This window comes from Hyperolius riggenbachi, chromosome 9, assembly GCF_040937935.1.
Source record: "Hyperolius riggenbachi isolate aHypRig1 chromosome 9, aHypRig1.pri, whole genome shotgun sequence".
Classification (NCBI taxonomy): domain Eukaryota; kingdom Metazoa; phylum Chordata; class Amphibia; order Anura; family Hyperoliidae; genus Hyperolius; species Hyperolius riggenbachi.
Window position 1 is genome coordinate 35659512 of NC_090654.1, and position 16730 is coordinate 35676241.

At 47.4% G+C, this 16730-nt stretch overlaps 1 protein-coding gene across 4 annotated transcripts in view; it reads right to left on the reverse strand.

Moving 5' to 3' along the window:
• Positions 1-9783: 9783 nt before the first annotated feature.
• Positions 9784-16730, reverse strand: part of PI4KB (phosphatidylinositol 4-kinase beta) — a 77026-nt gene continuing 70079 nt past the window's right edge. For all 4 annotated transcript variants that reach the window (XM_068252484.1, XM_068252483.1, XM_068252481.1 and 1 more), the window contains 2 exons: positions 14112-14232; positions 9784-10945 (listed from right to left, as the gene is read on the reverse strand). In XM_068252484.1, the coding sequence (XP_068108585.1) occupies positions 10764-10945; positions 14112-14232 (303 nt within the window). In that variant the 3' untranslated portion in view covers positions 9784-10763. The remainder of the gene's footprint in view (positions 10946-14111; positions 14233-16730) is intronic.

Genomic DNA, 16730 nt, shown 5'->3' on the forward strand with positions numbered 1-16730 from the left:
ATGACCATTAAATAATAAATGCAGCAACAGTTACCCCAGACACCAGAAAATAAAAACGCAATTTGGGCCACATTTCAGCAGAAATCAAACGCAATTAGGGCACATTTTCAGCAGAAATCAAACGCAATTAGGGCACATTTTCAGCCGAAATCAAACGCAATTAGGGCACATTTTCAGCAGAAATCAAACGCAATTAGGGCACAGTTCAGCAGAAATCAATCGCAATTAGGGCCACATTTTCAGCAGATATCAAACGCATTTAGGGCACAGTTCAGCAGAAATCAATCGCAATTAGGGCCACATTTTCAGCAGATATCAAACGCATTTAGGGCACAGTTCAGCAGAAATCAATCGCAATTAGGGCCACATTTTCAGCAGATATCAAACGCATTTAGGGCACAGTTCAGCAGAAATCAATCGCAATTAGGGCCACATTTTCAGCAGATATCAAACGCATTTAGGGCACAGTTCAGCAGAAATCAATCGCAATTAGGGCCACATTTTCAGCAGATATCAAACGCAATTAGGGCACAGTTCAGCAGAAATCAATCGCAATTAGGGCCACATTTTCAGCAGATATCAAACGCATTTAGGGCACAGTTCAGCAGAAATCAATCGCAATTAGGGCCACATTTTCAGCAGATATCAAACGCATTTAGGGCACAGTTCAGCAGAAATCAATCGCAATTAGGGCCACATTTTCAGCAGATATCAAACGCATTTAGGGCACAGTTCAGCAGAAATCAATCGCAATTAGGGCCACATTTTCAGCAGATATCAAACGCATTTAGGGCACAGTTCAGCAGAAATCAATCGCAATTAGGGCCACATTTTCAGCAGATATCAAACGCATTTACAGTTCAGCAGAAATCAATCGCAATTAGGGCCACATTTTCAGCAGATATCAAACGCATTTAGGGCACAGTTCAGCAGAAATCAATCGCAATTAGGGCCACATTTTCAGCAGATATCAAACGCATTTAGGGCACAGTTCAGCAGAAATCAATCGCAATTAGGGCCACATTTTCAGCAGATATCAAACGCATTTAGGGCACAGTTCAGCAGAAATCAATCGCAATTAGGGCCACATTTTCAGCAGATATCAAACGCAATTAGGGCACAGTTCAGCAGAAATCAATCGCAATTAGGGCCACATTTTCAGCAGATATCAAATGCAATTAGGGCACAGTTCAGCAGAAATCAATCGCAAATTCGCAATTAGGGCTGCGGCTGCAAAAAGAAAAGAATTTACTCACCTGGCAGGCTGGCACTGGCAGAAGTCTTCTCTCCCTGGTCTCCTCTCCCGGCCGGCTTCTCAGGCGCGCAGTTCCCACGGAGCTCCCTTCCTGGCTTCCTCCTCCAATCTCCCGCGCTGATTCATGCAGGGCTACGGGTCGGGAAGATGGCCACCCGAAGCCCTGTACTGGAGACATAGTCTCCAGAGCAGGGCTTCGGCGGCGGCCATCTTCCTGTAGCCCTGCTCTGCTCTGCCAGCCCGGCGGGGCTGCGGGGAAAAAGTGACGTCACGCCGACGTCACGGAGCCGCCGAGGCCCCTAAGATTGTGAGGCCCCAAGCGACCGCTTGGTTCGCTTTATGCCTCGCGGCGCCCCTGTGTCTATATCTGCACTTAAGACCAGGTAGCCGGCTACCTGCCGGTCGAGGCATTTGTGGAGGGTGGATCCGAGGCGAGGCATTGAACTAAAAGAAAGTCCCCATGTCTGCCATCACCATGAGATCGCTAGAGCGTCCTGTCCTTGCCTGCGTGGACATGGGAGGAGGAGGATTACTGGCACCTTGTGCTGTGACATCACCCTTAAAAGCACTGTAAAGCATACTTCCCAAATGGTGTTGCAAGTGCTGCATCCTCTCAGCCTTGTTTTTATTTGGTAACATCTCTGCCACTTTGTGCTTATACTGAGGGTCTAGTAGAGTTGCCACCCAGTACAGGTCGTTCACTTTCCTTGAGCCTTTTTATACAGGGTCCCTCAACAGGCAGGACAGCATGAAAGACCCCATCTGCACAAAGTTGGATGCCGACCTACTAGCCATCTCCTCTTACTCTTCCTCAGTGATGTCAGGTAAGTTTTCTTCCTCCCTCCAGCCACGAACAATACCACAAGAAAGGTGAGCAGCACAAGCCCCCTGCGACGCCTGCTGCGGTTGTACTTCGTCGTCCTCCACAAAAACCACCTTCCTCCTCCTCTTCCCCAGACGACTCCTCCTCCTCCTCCCCTGTGATGCCGCAGGTGTTGATGACAAATCTCTTTCAAACAACTCTTCCTCCTCTTCCTGTTCACGCTCCTCTACAGCTTGATCCACCACTCTACGCACGGCACGCTCAAGGAAGAAAGCATATGGGATCAGGCGCCTTTGCTGCGACTCACCAGGTTTGATACCTCCTTAAAGGGAAGGTTCAGGGTAGCTCTTAAAAAAATAAAAATGTCCATCCACTTACCTGGGGCTTCCTCCAGCCGTGGGCAGCCAGGACGTGCCCTCGGCGCCGCTACGCAGGCTCCCGGTCCCCTCCGGTGGCCGACCCGACCTGGCCAGGCCGGCTGCCAGGTCGGGCTCTTCTGCGTTTCAAAATGCGCCTCACGGGGGAGCGCTGACGTCATCGGACGTCTGCGCCTGCGCAGTACAGCCCGGAGGACGTCCGATGACGTCAGCGCGCCCCCGTGAGGCGCATTTTGAAACACAGAAGAGCCCGACCTGGCAGCCGGCCTGGCCAGGTCGGGTCGGCCACTGGGAGCCTGCGGAGCAGCGCCGAGGGCACGTCCTGGCTGCCCACGGCTGGAGGAAGCCCCAGGTAAGTGGATGGGCATTTTTATTTTTTTAAGAGCCACCCTGAACCTTCCCTTTAAATGGAGGCATGAGCCTGCAGGCATTACGCATGAGTGTCCAGTACTTCGGCCAGAAAAGCACCAGCTCCCCAGAGCCTGACCTTTCACGTATCTGTACAGATACTCGTTGACGGCTTTCTCCTGTTGTAGAAGGCGGTCAAACATGAGGAGCGTAGAATTCCAGCGAGTCGGGCTATCGCAAACAAAGCGCCTCACCGGCAAGTTGTTTCTCCGCTGAGTATCGGCCAAGTGCGCCATGGCCGTGTAGGAACGCCTGAATTGCCCACACCTTCCTGGACTGCTTCAGGCCCTCCTGTAAGCCTGGGTACTTACACATAAACCTTTGGATTATAAGATTCAGCACATGTGCCATGCAGGGCACGTGTCAACCTGCCAAATCTTAAAGCCGAAATGAGATTGTTGCTGTTGTCACACACTACGTTGCCGATCTCCAGTTGGTGCGGGGTCAGCCAATGATCAACCTGTTTCTTCAAAGCGGCCGTGAGTGCTAGTCCGGTGTGACTCTCGGCTTTGAGGCAAGACACGTCCAAGATGGCGTGACAACGTCGTACCTGGCATGCGGCATAGGCCCTGGGGAGCTGGGGGTGTGTAGTTGGAAAGGAGATTGCAGCAGTAGAGTAGCACTAGAGTAGCACTTAGCCGAGGGGGACGACAGCGAAGAGGATGTAGCAAGAGAAGTAGGAGGGGAAGGAGAGGAGGTGGCAGCAGGCCTACCTGCAAGCCGTGGAGATGTCATAACTAGGTCCGCTGCACAGGCATGTACTCCCTGCTTGCCAGCAGTCACAAGGTTGACCCAATGTGCTGTATAAGTGATGTACCTGCCCGGACTGTGCATCCGTGGTCAGATGGACCCTTGACCCAACGCTTTGTGCCAGAGATGACACCACTTGCCTTTCAACATCATAGTACAGTTTGGGTATTGCATTTTTAGAAAAATAATTGTGGCCTGGTATCTTCCACTGCAGTGTCCCAATCGCCACATATTTTCGGAAGGCCTCAATGTCCACCAGCTGGTATGGTAACAGCTGGCAAGCTAACAGTTCCGCCAAGCCAGCTGTCAGACGCCGGGCAAGGGGGTGACTGGCAGACATTGGCTTCTTCCACTCAAAGATTTCCTTAATGGACGCCTAGCTGCTGTGGGCAGAGGAGCAGGAACCGCTCGAGGTGGAGTGGAGGAGGGTGGCTGTGAGGGTGCAAGGGATAAAGCGGCTGAAGATGCTGCACCTGAAGGAGGAAGAGGAGGCAGAGGGTGGTTTTGCCTTGGTTTGCTGCTTTTCCTCATGTGCTCATCCCATTACTGTTTGTGCTTGTTCATTATGTGCCTTCGTAAGGCAGTTATCCCTAGGTGGGTCTTGCTCTTTCCACGACTCCGTTTTTGGTGCTACTGTCATCTGAGGCAGAGACATAAAAAAATGTCCACAACGGTGAGCTGTGGGATGATGGCATTTTGGTGGTGGCGGCTGCAGCTGACCTTGAAGGACGTGTTGGCTGGCTGTCCATATGCCACCGGACACTGCCACGAGCTGTTTCCGACGAGCTCCCCCTGCTTCTTACAACAACTAGTCTCCTCTTACTCCCCCTCTGAACTGTCCCCTTGTTCATCTTGTCTATTGGGAACCCACATGACATCCATGGCAGGATCATCATCATAATCATCCTCCACAGCTTCGCTTGTATCAGACACCTCCAAAACTGCACCAACAACAGGTACTTAATTATCCTCACACCTTACGTCCATACTGATGCCTAACTCAGACATATGGTGGTGTAACATGCTTAGCGCCGTCATCTTGTAACAATAAAGGTTGTGCATCAGTAAATTCATCACAGGAATGTGTGAATAACTCTTCCGACATCTCAAATGGAGCTGCTGTGGTGCTAGTAGTAGCGATGGTGGCTGCCGGCTGAGTGTTAAGTATGGAGTGACGGGTATAATCAGGGCCAGATTTACCATAAGGCACGTGCCTACAGGCGCCTGATTATGGAAAGGCGGCTCACTCCTCTCCCCAAGTGCCTCCTTACCTATGCAGAGTCCTGATGATGGTGTAAATAAGAGGGTACTCACCCTGCTCTAGGCATTCCACTGACCAGATCTCCCTTTAGCCAGGGGCACCTCTAGCTACCCAACACTTGCAGGCACTTCTAGCTACTTAATATTTAGGGTACTTCTGGCAACCTAACACTAAGGGGCATCTGTGGCTACCTATAATGGGCAAGGGAAGTAAGGGAGAAGTGACAGCTGGGCAGCACACTTGCAGTGCGGTTTGGGGGGGTTGTAGGTTCATGGAGTGCAAAGTTTAAGGCGTCAGGACATCTGTGCCTGTAGGCTCCTGTAATGTAAATCCGGGCCTGTGTATAATACAATGTGCAGTCACACACATGCAGTGAAAGTTACGCAGTGACTTGTATAAGACCGTGTGCAGTGAAAGGTATGCAGTGACTGGTATAATACAGTGTGCAGTCACACAGATGCAGTGAAAGATATGCAGTGCCTGGTATAATACAGTGTGCAGTCACACAGATGCAGTGAAAGGTATGCAGTTTATTTGGTGGAGGGGGAAGTCAAATTTTAGAACTCATTTCCACTCTATGCATTGGTTTGCGCATTTCAGCGTATAATGTGTGCGGTACGCAAGGACACAAGAAGTGAAGAGATGGCTTTCTTTGTCTGATGTTCCCACTTATGCGCTACCCAGAAGTGATAATGAACTGCTGCATGCATTTTTATCTGCAGCACAGTGCTGTCCTGTTCACTTAGGGCCCCTTTCAGGGCTCATTTCCACGGGCAGTTGAACTGTGTGCTCAGCAAGCAAATACCAGGCAGCAACAAGAAGTTACTAGGCAGCAGTGAGCAGATACCAGGCAGCAACAAGAAGTTACTAGGCAGCAGTGAGCAGATACCAGGCAGCAACAAGAAGTTACTAGGCAGCAGTGAGCAGATACCAGGCAGCAACAAGAAGTTACTAGGCAGCAGTGAGCAGATACCAGGCAGCAACAAGAAGTTACTAGGCAGCAGTGAGCAGATACCAGGCAGCAACAAGAAGTTACTAGGCAGCAGTGAGAAGATACCAGGCAGCAACAAGAAGTTACTAGGCAGCAGTGCGAAGATACCAGGCAGCAACAAGAAGTTACTAGGCAGCAGTGAGCAGATACCAGGCAGCAACAAGCAGTTGCCTGACAGCAGCAGGCAGGTGTGAGAGTTTGTGAGGCATTTCACTGCCTATCAACTGTCTGGTGAAAAGAGGCCTGAGACTTCGACAGTTTTTTCACACATTATAATGTCAGGCAAATGGATGGTGGGAGGAATGCTGGGAATGTGTAATTATATGCAACACTGACTTCTAATGGTACCCAGTGTTATGCCAGTATATTAAAGTGGACCTGAACTGAGAAGGCTATGGAGGCTGACACTTATTTCCTTTTAAACAATGCAGATTGCCTGGCTCCCTGCTGAGCCTGTTTCAAGAACTTTTAAGATAGCCATACATCTAGCGATTCTGACTCAATCGACAAAACTTTCGACTTTATTGGGGAATCATCTTTAGTATAGTGGATTGAAAGTCGATCAACTAGTGTCCTCACACAATACAAGCGATTCCTATAGGATTTACCTTCACTAATCGATCTAACCGATGCTGTGTCTCCATGCTCTAAATGCAAAAATCGATTCAGAGTCGATCGAATGACATGTTAAAGCTAATGTTACCCCTGCTAAAAAAAAAGTCAGATACTCACCTAAGGAGAGGGAAGGCTCTGAGTCCTAATGAGCCTTCCCTCTCCTCTCCCGGTGCCCTCAGGATCCTCCGTTCAAATCCTCCGCTGCGGGGGACTTTGGAAGTCTTCGGGAGCAAAGTCCTCCCGAAGACAGATGGCTCCATACTGCGTATGTGCGAGTGCGTCAGAGGGCGCTCGCGCATGCGCAGTATGCAGCGGCCCGTCTTTGGGAGCCCGAGTGCTCCCGAGGACTTCCGAAACCTCCCTACGGTGGCAAAAGTGGCAGTATTTGGCCGAAATGGTCGAATACTACTATGGGGGATCCTGAGCGGGACCGGGCACTGGGAAAGGAAAGGGAAGTCTCTCTAGGACCCAGAGCCTTCCCTCTCCTTAGGTGAGTATCTGACCTTTTTTTTTTTTTTTTTTTTTTTTTAGGTGGGTTCCCATTTTCTTTAACAGTAGCCAATTCCTGTGCAATCGACTGATATCTTGCATCCAGCTCTATCGACTAAGCTGGTCGATTCGACAGATCAGCCACGTTTCATCCATTCAGCATACTGCAACACACTATTCTCAATTTGATAAAACGATGGAATCAAATGGTCGATCGTACAGCAAATTCGCTGGACGTGTGGCCCCCGTTATGCTGGGAATACACCATGAGATTTTTTGGCAGATAGATGGTTTGATAGATAATTTCCAACAGGTATGATCTGATTTTCAATCATTTTTCTAATCGATTTCTTATATAAGTGAATGGAAATCAATCAGAAAAACGTTCAGAGAATCAATCGGACAGTAAATCTACTGAAAAAAATCTGATTGTGTATTCCGGGCATTAGGGCCGACTCACACTGGCTACATTTTGAAAAACAATTTTTATATACCTGAATGAGAATTATGGAAAATCGTGACGAAATCTTCACTTTTTCAAAATTGCAGTGATTTTGCTGCAATTGTCATTTAAGTGACTGAGTCGCAGCCAGTGCGGATCAGCCCTTTGCCATAGACCCTGAACAAGCATGCAGATCAGCGGTTTCTGAAGTCTGATTGGATTAGCCACATGCTTGTTTCAGGTGAGTGATTCAAACATTACTGCAGCCAAAGAGATCAGCAGAACAGCCAGGTAACTGGGATTGTTTAAAAGGAAATAAATATGGCCACCTCCATATCCCTCTCACTTCAGATGTAGGAATGCTGTGATAGTTTAACTACTTAAAGACCGCACCACGCCAATGGGCGTGGTCGCAGCGGCAGCCCCAGGACCGCCTAACACCATGGCGGTAGCCATGTGACACAGCTGTCCCCCTGGGAAACAAGAGAGCGATCGGCTCTCATAGGCAGAAGCCTACTTGGGGGGGGGGGGGGGGGGGGGGGGGTTAGAAAACAAACAAAAAACAGATGATTAGTAAAAAAACAAAAAAAACCACCAACCTAAATATTTAAATACATAAACACGGGGGCAATCAGACCTCACCAACAGAGAGCTCTGTTGGTGGGGAGAAAGGGGGGGGGGGGGGATTAGAAATCCCTTGTGCAGTGGCCAATTAGCAATAAAAAGGCCTGGTCTTTAGGGGGGTTTAACACTGCGGTCCTCAAGTGGTTAAGAAAAAAAAAAAGAATCCAGATGTGATTTTTTTTCCACAAGAGAATCGCATGTCCTATCCTGCTGGTTGGAAGATGCGTGAGGGGCATGCTCTTCCCTCTACTGTTCTGCTACGACTGACCTCTTCGGCACAGATACGGGTAAAGGAATCCCAACCTACACTAGCCCACGATTTCTAGAACATCCAAACAGCTTGTAAAATCTTTACAGCGGATTTTAAGAAAGCAACACTGCTTATCTAACTGAAAGGGAACTTGGAGTGAGAGGAATATGGAGGTTGCCATCTTCATCCTCTAATGAACAATGCCGGTTGGCTGACCTCTGTGCTGATGCACTGCTTGTAATACAATAAGTGACTGGCCCGGAATGGGCAGATCAGATGCTGAGACTCTGGTGTGACTCCATTGGCTGCATGCTTGTTGCAGGTGTGTGACTCCAATACAACTAAAGCCTAAAGCTCAGTATGACAGCCAGGCAACTGGCATTGTTTCTAAGGGAATGAAGATGGCAGCCTCCATATTGCACTACTTTTAAAAGCAGTTCTCCTCTATTCTGATGATACGTTACTACAAAGATAAGGCGAGGGGCTGCACATCTTTATCATTTGAACTGATTGCCCCCCACCTCATCCTAAAGGGGCCCATACACTGGTCAATTTCAGCCATCGATCGATCGATTCTATAGATGCGATTGATCGATAATTGATTCTTTTAAATCAGCCAATCAATTTGATTTATCTGACAGGATGGAAGATCTAGGTTGATCTGCTGCCGGCAGCAGATTCATGGCCCATAGAGTTGCATTAGATCTAATGGTGCAATAAAGGTGGCCATACACTTATAGATTTGCAGCAGATTCGACCATCAGATAGATTTCTGTCCGATGCCTGACTAGTCAAATCTGCCAGGAATCTGTGTGCGCCACACACTAGGAAGAGATTTCCAATAGATTTCAGAATTAAATTATTGGAAATTGATCTAAATGCATTATTGAACCATTCGATCCAATGCAACGCTATGGGCCATCAATCTGCTACCAGCAGCTGATCAACCTAGATCTTCCATCCTGTCAGATAGATTCAATCCATCGAAATCGGCCACAAATCAATCGATCGATCAATTTGAAAGAATCGATTTCTGATTGATTCTATAGAATCGATCAATGGCTGAAATCGACAAGTGTATGGGCCCCTTAATGCATTTAGATTAATTTTCAATAGATTTCCAATAGATTTCATTCTGAAATCTATTGGAAATCTGTTCCTAGTGTGTGACACACCTCAGATTCCTGTCAGATTCAACTTGACAGGCATCTGACAGAAATCTATCTGAAGGTCGAACCTGCTGCAAATCTATAAGTGTATGGCCAACTTAAGTCCCTACACTGCCGTTGAAAGCTATGAGTCAATCAGTTTATACTGGGTACGATAACTGCTGTTCTCCTGCTGCAGAATTGGAAAGGTTAGCACATGCGTATTTTACATTAAGCACATGAATACTGGCTGCTGAAGTATTTTTGTTTTGTTGGGAAATCTATGGAGGCGGCTTCCTAAATTCAGATCCACGCTATCAACCTGTTTTGTTAAGAAACACCACACAAACTGCTGAATTATTTCATTTTAATACAAAGTAAACATTAAAGCATTCAAGACTTTTCTTAAAAAGGCCCCTCCCACCCCTAAAGAAGATCGCAGTGGCCCCTCGACTCTGACACACAAAAAGGGGTCCTATTCAGTGTCAGGTCCCATATCATATCTTTTAAAGATACGCCAACGCTCCGCCTCTGCGGCCAGCGCCCGATAGAATCAAAGTGCCTCTGTGCACGGAAATCGCAGCCATGGATGCCGGAGAGCGGGAGGTAGGACAGAATGGAGGGGAAATACCAAAAGAATGAGCGGTTTTCATCCCCAATAAAACCATTTAAATAAAAAAGGAAAAAGAATTAACATAATTTTACAAATGAGGAATTAAAGGGTAAAAAAAAAAAAAACCTAAGTTACAAACTAGATGGATGACAAAATGGAATCCTCTGAACCCTTGATGTGCCAGAAGCAAGCACATGCCCACTACCAGCAATGGTAACTGAGGGAGTAAATAAAACATAAACCATAGATGAAAACAAAGACTGAAGATGAAAGGAAACAGGAGGCAGAGTCACAGAGTGATACTGAAGATGAACGGATACAGGAGGAGGAGTCATAGAGTGATACTGAAGGGCTCTATGTGAAGGAGCAGGGATGTTGTAAACTTGCCAAAGTGGCACTAAGGAAGGAATTCGGCCACCCCGCCTGTCTCCGCTTCCCGCGTGGAAGTTTATCGTAGGAAAACAATTTGAAGTGCAGAGTGGAGTCACATGATTGTGCAGGGAAAGGGGAGGGGGGTTCATATTGGCGAACAGGCTGAACACTGCAGATTCGGAAGGAATACTGAGAGAAGGAACTGCATAGTGGTCTCTGGGACATGGGCTGGACAGAGCCACGGTCACAGCATGTTTCAGGATTCCCTTCCTTCCCCCTGCGGCTCGTTTAGAAATCAGGAGTCCAGGATTGGGGGAGGGAAGGGGTAAGTCCAGCGTTCCTGGGTCACATGATGCCATTGGTCAGGTACTGGAAACCGTCGTAGAGTTTTGTGGTGATGGATCTCATGCTGCCGTCCACCATCTGCTCCACCAGAACCTGCAGCTGTTCCTCGGTCATGTTCATATGGAAACGCTCCTTCAGGTTCCGGATGGTGCTGGAGCCGTGGAAGCAGGGGAGCTGGGAACCTGAGGAAAGAGTCACAATTAAAGTACTATACATAAAAGCAATTCAAAAGTGAGAGGAACAACGATGTCACCATTACAAAGCATCCAGACATACCAGAGGGTGCAGGGCTCAGAGGTGATCTTGACGGCAGTTTTGCATCCTCTGAAGAAGCGCTGCTCGGCGCGAAATGGCCATCAGGCTCACCCAAGTGCCCTGCACCTACTATCAGACCTCTACCCTCACACTGGTATGTCTGGATTTTTCACTTTACACGTTTACAACATACATTTGCATGCATTTTTTTTTTAAACTAACCAACGTTTTATTGATAGCATTGCCAGGTGTTTACTGTTCCTCTCCACGTATGAAATACCTAAAAGCTATTTATCAAGGTAAATGACACCGCTCATACCCCGTACATACCATGGAGGTGAAGGAAAAGGCCGCTTTTGAAGGTAATCAAATGCAAACAGAGGAAACAAGTCTGCAACTCTCGAAAAAACTTTCACTTTATTTGGTAGCAAACTAGAAAAGACAAAATTGCTCTATGCCTGTGGCCCATACATGCATGTAATGACCAATGCGATCTTAGTACTCAAACCATGAATGACCCATTCAATTCACATTTGTCCATATATGGAAGTAGCAACCAATCTGTGCCTGGAGCCCATCTATTGATGTCCCACCCAATCAGAGCCTGGAGCCTATACATGGATGCACCAATCAGTGCCCATACATGGATGTATTAAGGAATCTGTATCCAGTGCAAATACACAGGTGTACCAGCCAATCAGTGCACAGTGCCTATATATAGATGTACAAAGCATAGCCTGCCTCATATCCATTCAAAGATGAATGACCAAAACTGTGCCCATAGAAGGTTGTACAGATTAATTTGTACCCAGTGCCAATACATATTATGGATATACTGACCAATTGATATACTGCCTGTTGCCTAAACTGACCAGTCTGTGCCCAATACCTACACATGGATGTACCAACCAATCATTGCCCAGGACCCATACATTGACTGTAGTAAGCATTCTATGTCTCACTCCCATTCAAAGATGAAGTGACCAATCTGAGCCCATACATAAGAAAAAAACAAGTAAATCCAGGCATATTGCCTTAAAGAGACTCAGAGATGAGTCATGTGGCCGTTTTTATTTTCCTTACCCGGGGCTTCCTCCAGCCCTATAAGCATGGATGTGTCCCTTGCCCTCCCTCCCACAGTCCTCACGCAATCCTCCGTTCAACCGCAATCAACCCCCGGTATGCAGCTCTGTTTGACTGAGTGACGTCAGCCGGGGCCTTCAGCGCTTGTGCAGGAGGTCTGCGCATGCACAGAAGGACCCCTGCTGGCCTCACCGAGCCGAATACCGGAGAAGATTGTTGCTTAACGGAGGCACGCAGGAGGACGGCGAGGGATGCATCTGTGCTTATGGGTCTGGAGGAAGTCCAGGGTAAGTTTAAAAAAAGGCCCCTTTATTCATCTCTGGGTCTCTTTAAGTTAGGACATTTAAATAATTAGGGAGGTGCTAAAGGGGTGGCACAATGGCAAAGAAAATTAACCCTTTGCACACTCACATGCATAACATGGATCAGTCATCCAGGAACCACTGCTATCCCTCCAGCTAAGTTAAAAGCCGGGGTCTTGGTACAAAATAATACATTCTGTTGTGCAGACACCTACAATGCGCAGAAGTACCCCGATATTCATAGGCACTGGAGTACATCTGCACGGCGTAGGCGACTATGCAAGAGAATGTATTCTTTTGTACTAAGACCCGGTTTTTAATTTAGCTGTAGGGATAGCAGTGGTTCCTGGATGACTGATCCATGTAAATGCATTAGTATGAATATTTGCATGCGAGTGTGCAAAAAGTTAATATGTACGGGTATGTTATCATACCCGTACATATATACCCGTGTCTATACATGGATGTACTGACTAATCTCCACCTGATTCACATACAGTATGCGACTGTACCAACCAAAAAGTACTCCATACACCATAAATGGTGAACCAACCAGTCAATGTCTAGTGCTTACACATGGATTAAGAAAGCATTTTTTTGCCGCATGGCAAAACTGTGTCCATACATGGATGTACTAACGAATGCGTGCCCATAAATGGATATAGTGTTGGATAGGGTAAGGTGGCTGGATAGTGTAAAGTGGCTGGATAGTGTAATGGTTAAGGGCTCCGCCTCTGACACAGGAGACCTGGGTTCGAATCTCGGCTCTGCCTGTGCAGTAAGCAAGCACCTATTCAGTAGGAAACCTTAGGCAAGTCTCCCTAACACTGATACTGCCTATAGAGCGCGCCCTAGTGGCTGCAGCTCTTGCGCTTTTCTCCTGGCGGACTCAATATATATAAATATTATTTGTCTTGTCTATCAGTGCCTGGTGAAAAGGATGGAATGGAGGCACTTTAAATGTTTCATTTAGTGCTCTGTATCAGTGTAATCACCCAAATGACTGGGGTCAGGTAAACTGAAGTTCACTGCATATGAGGACATGTAATTCCCCAGTAACTGCAAAGCTGTGTAGCAGAGCCACAAGTATGTTTCACGGGCTGGACGTTGCCCTTCCTCCCTAAAAAATGTTTAGGCTCCTCCGCTGCTACATTCAGACTCCTCCCCCGCATGCCCGGCAAGGAGGAGGGGCATAGACTTCTTCCTCCTCCTCCACTACCACCAGGACGCCCCTCCCATGCTTCCCTGGCTGTCAGACCTACACATTAGTGCGGCAGTAGTGATGGCTTGGCCTAACCTCTTCCACCGTCGGGACACTCCCACTGCAGCCACTAGGTGTCCTCTCTGGTTTCTCTGCATGTGTGGAAGACCAAGAGGGGGGCAGAGACCAGAGAGGACAGTGACACCTAGTGGCTGCAGTGGGAGCGCTGGAGAGACCTGACTGTGGAACAGGTAAGTCCCGGCCGTCCCTGCAGCCGATCAGTTGGTCTGTCACAGCCAAGGAAACATGGGAGGGGGGGGCCCTCGGTAGAAGAAAGAAATATGGGCTCCTCCTCCCCGTCGGGGAGCACCGCGATCACTGGGGCTGCTACCCCATAGTTACCCCACTTCTGTGTAGTGTGACTGAGCAATGCTCCACTGTACAGATATAACCAATATCCCATATCTCATATAGGGGAGGGAGAGGGGAGCGGGGTGAACACTTTACCTTGCTGCATGATTTCCACAACGTGGACCACGCGGTCCATGTGCTTGCGGGCGGCGATGAGACCCTGGAGCATCAGCATCTTGTAGTAATTGAACATATCACCATCCAGTCCCCCCATCACCTGGTAGATAGAACAGAAAGAAGCTAAATTATTGTTATATTACTGCTGTGTGACAGCTAGATAGATAGATAGACTTTCAGTTAACCCCATAAAGAGTTAGGGAGCAGGTTTAGTGCTTTTAAAGTGATCGCCAAAGCCGGTTCTCTCATAAAGCAAGGCGAAACATTTGCATCAGGCGCAGAGATTTCAGGGGCAGCATTTTTGCACTGAGGAGGAATGGAGTGGCTGAGGGTGAGAAGTTTGTTTGGTATCCATGCTTTCTGAATCCACTGTTATATTTTAAAATAGAAATGTTTAAAGTATAACAGAGGTGACCTGTGACATGAGATAGACATGTGTATGTACAGTGCCTAGCACACAAATAACTATGCTGTGTTCCTTTTCTTACTTTCTCTGCCTCAAAGAGTTAAATATCAAGTATGTATGTGGCTGACTCAGTCCTGACTCAGACAGGAAGTGACTACAGTGTGACCCTCACTGATAAGAAATTCCAACTATAAAACACTTTCCTTGCAGAAAATGGCTTCTGAGAGCAGGAAAGAGATAAAAAGGATCAATAGTTCATAGATTTTTAGCTCTGGCATACTTCAATGAATGTGTCATTGAGCAAAAACAATAAAACAGTTAAAACTTAAAAAGTAGATTTAAACATAAAATAAAGCTGCTGAATATCTTAAAAAGTCATTTTTAGGAGACGGAAGATAGATACAATTGTTTATTTCATTCGTTTATTTTCGCCTCGGGTGTCCTTTACATGTGGTTTGTCACCCTGAACATCTTTGCTCCTGTCTATTCCAGGCACAGGACAATCCTTAAAGCTCACTCAGCTCTGCTTATACAGACTCACACATGAGCACTCCTCATTCTCTAGTTCTGATAACTCATGCTGTCTTCTTTCCAGAGTTCAGATGCCTAGACAGCATGAGTCATCAGAACCAAGGGGTAAGGACTGTTCGTGTGGAAACCAGCAACTTAAAGTGAACCATAGACGAAGCACCCTTATGTATTTTACCATATAGATCAGTGGGAACTTTAGAGAAAAAAAAAAAACCTACCCTGCTCTCCGTTTCATTCTTAACTGCTCAGCCTGCTTGTTATCAGTCCTGATAAAATCCCAGACTGAGCATTCAGTCTGACGTTGCTCAGGAATCATTATAGCCGAGTGTTTTCTCTGATGTCTTTTCAAGCCCAAGCCTGCCCCCTTCTGGCTCTGCTATAATGACTCAGCTATAATGATTCCTGAGCAAAGCCAGACTGAATGCTCAGTCAGGGATTTTATCAGGGCTGATAACAAGCAGGCTGAGCAGTGAAGAATGAAAGAAAGCAGGGTAGGCGTTTTCTCTAATGTTCCCACTGATCTATATGGTAAAATACATGAGGGATGCTTCGTCTCTGGTTCCCTTTAAGCAGCAGATTTAGCCACTGTTTCAGTAAATAACAGAGGATTCAGAAGCATGAATCCAGTGCAGGGTCACGTTAAAGTGGGCCATAGGGGGTGACAGGCATCCCTTACCATTGGGGGGCTTCTCCCTAGCTACCCATTTGTATGCACTCCTCCATATTCTTCAGCCAGACCCAGAGCTGCAGTAGTATGAAGTTCCCAAGGTAGTGTCAGTAGTTCCCAAGGTACCAAGGTAGTGTCAGTAGTTCCCTACTGCCACAATGCATGCCCCCCCCCCCCCCCCCCACACACACACACACACTCTATTTATGAGCCTCCCTTAGGGGGAGGTTTTTTTATATATATTCTGTAAAATAGCTGCCTTTAAAAAGGAACTTGAAGTGAAATTAACATGGAAGCTGCCACATTGCAATCATATTTTACAAATGCCACGTGTGTGAACTGTAAGCGTGAGCAGAGGCTGGATCACACGGCTGCAGTCAGCATGCTCTGGGTCAAGGAAGCAGATGATTAGCACAATACCCAGAAATGCCACGCTTTATAAAAGGAAGTCACTAAAAGGTCATATGATATTTTTCTTGCTTCAGGTTTGCTGAAAGTTACTTTGATTCAGGCAAACTATAATAGAGGCTGCAGGCTTATGAGACAATGGCGGAGGGCTGGACAACGGTGAGTGGATGATAGGGGACAGCATGTCTGCATCTCCCGGTGAGCTTGCTCAGCCACATTCCTCTAATGCACAGAATGCATAACAGTGTCAGTGCTGCCACAACCACACTGGCCTGGGTATATGGAGAGACTGTGTCATGTGACAGGGGAGCCTGGCAATGCAGAGAATACATCACAGTGTCAGTGCTGCCACAACCACACTGGCCTGGGTATATGGAGATGCTGTGTCATGTGACAGGGGAGCCTGGCAATGCACAGAATACATCACAGTGTCAGTGCTGCCACAACCACACTGGCCTGGTATATGGAGATGCTGTGTCATGTGACAAGGGAGCCTGGCAATGCACAGAATACATAACAGTGTCAGTGCTGCCACAACCACACGGACCTGGGTATATGGAGATGCTGTGTCATGTGACAGGCGAGT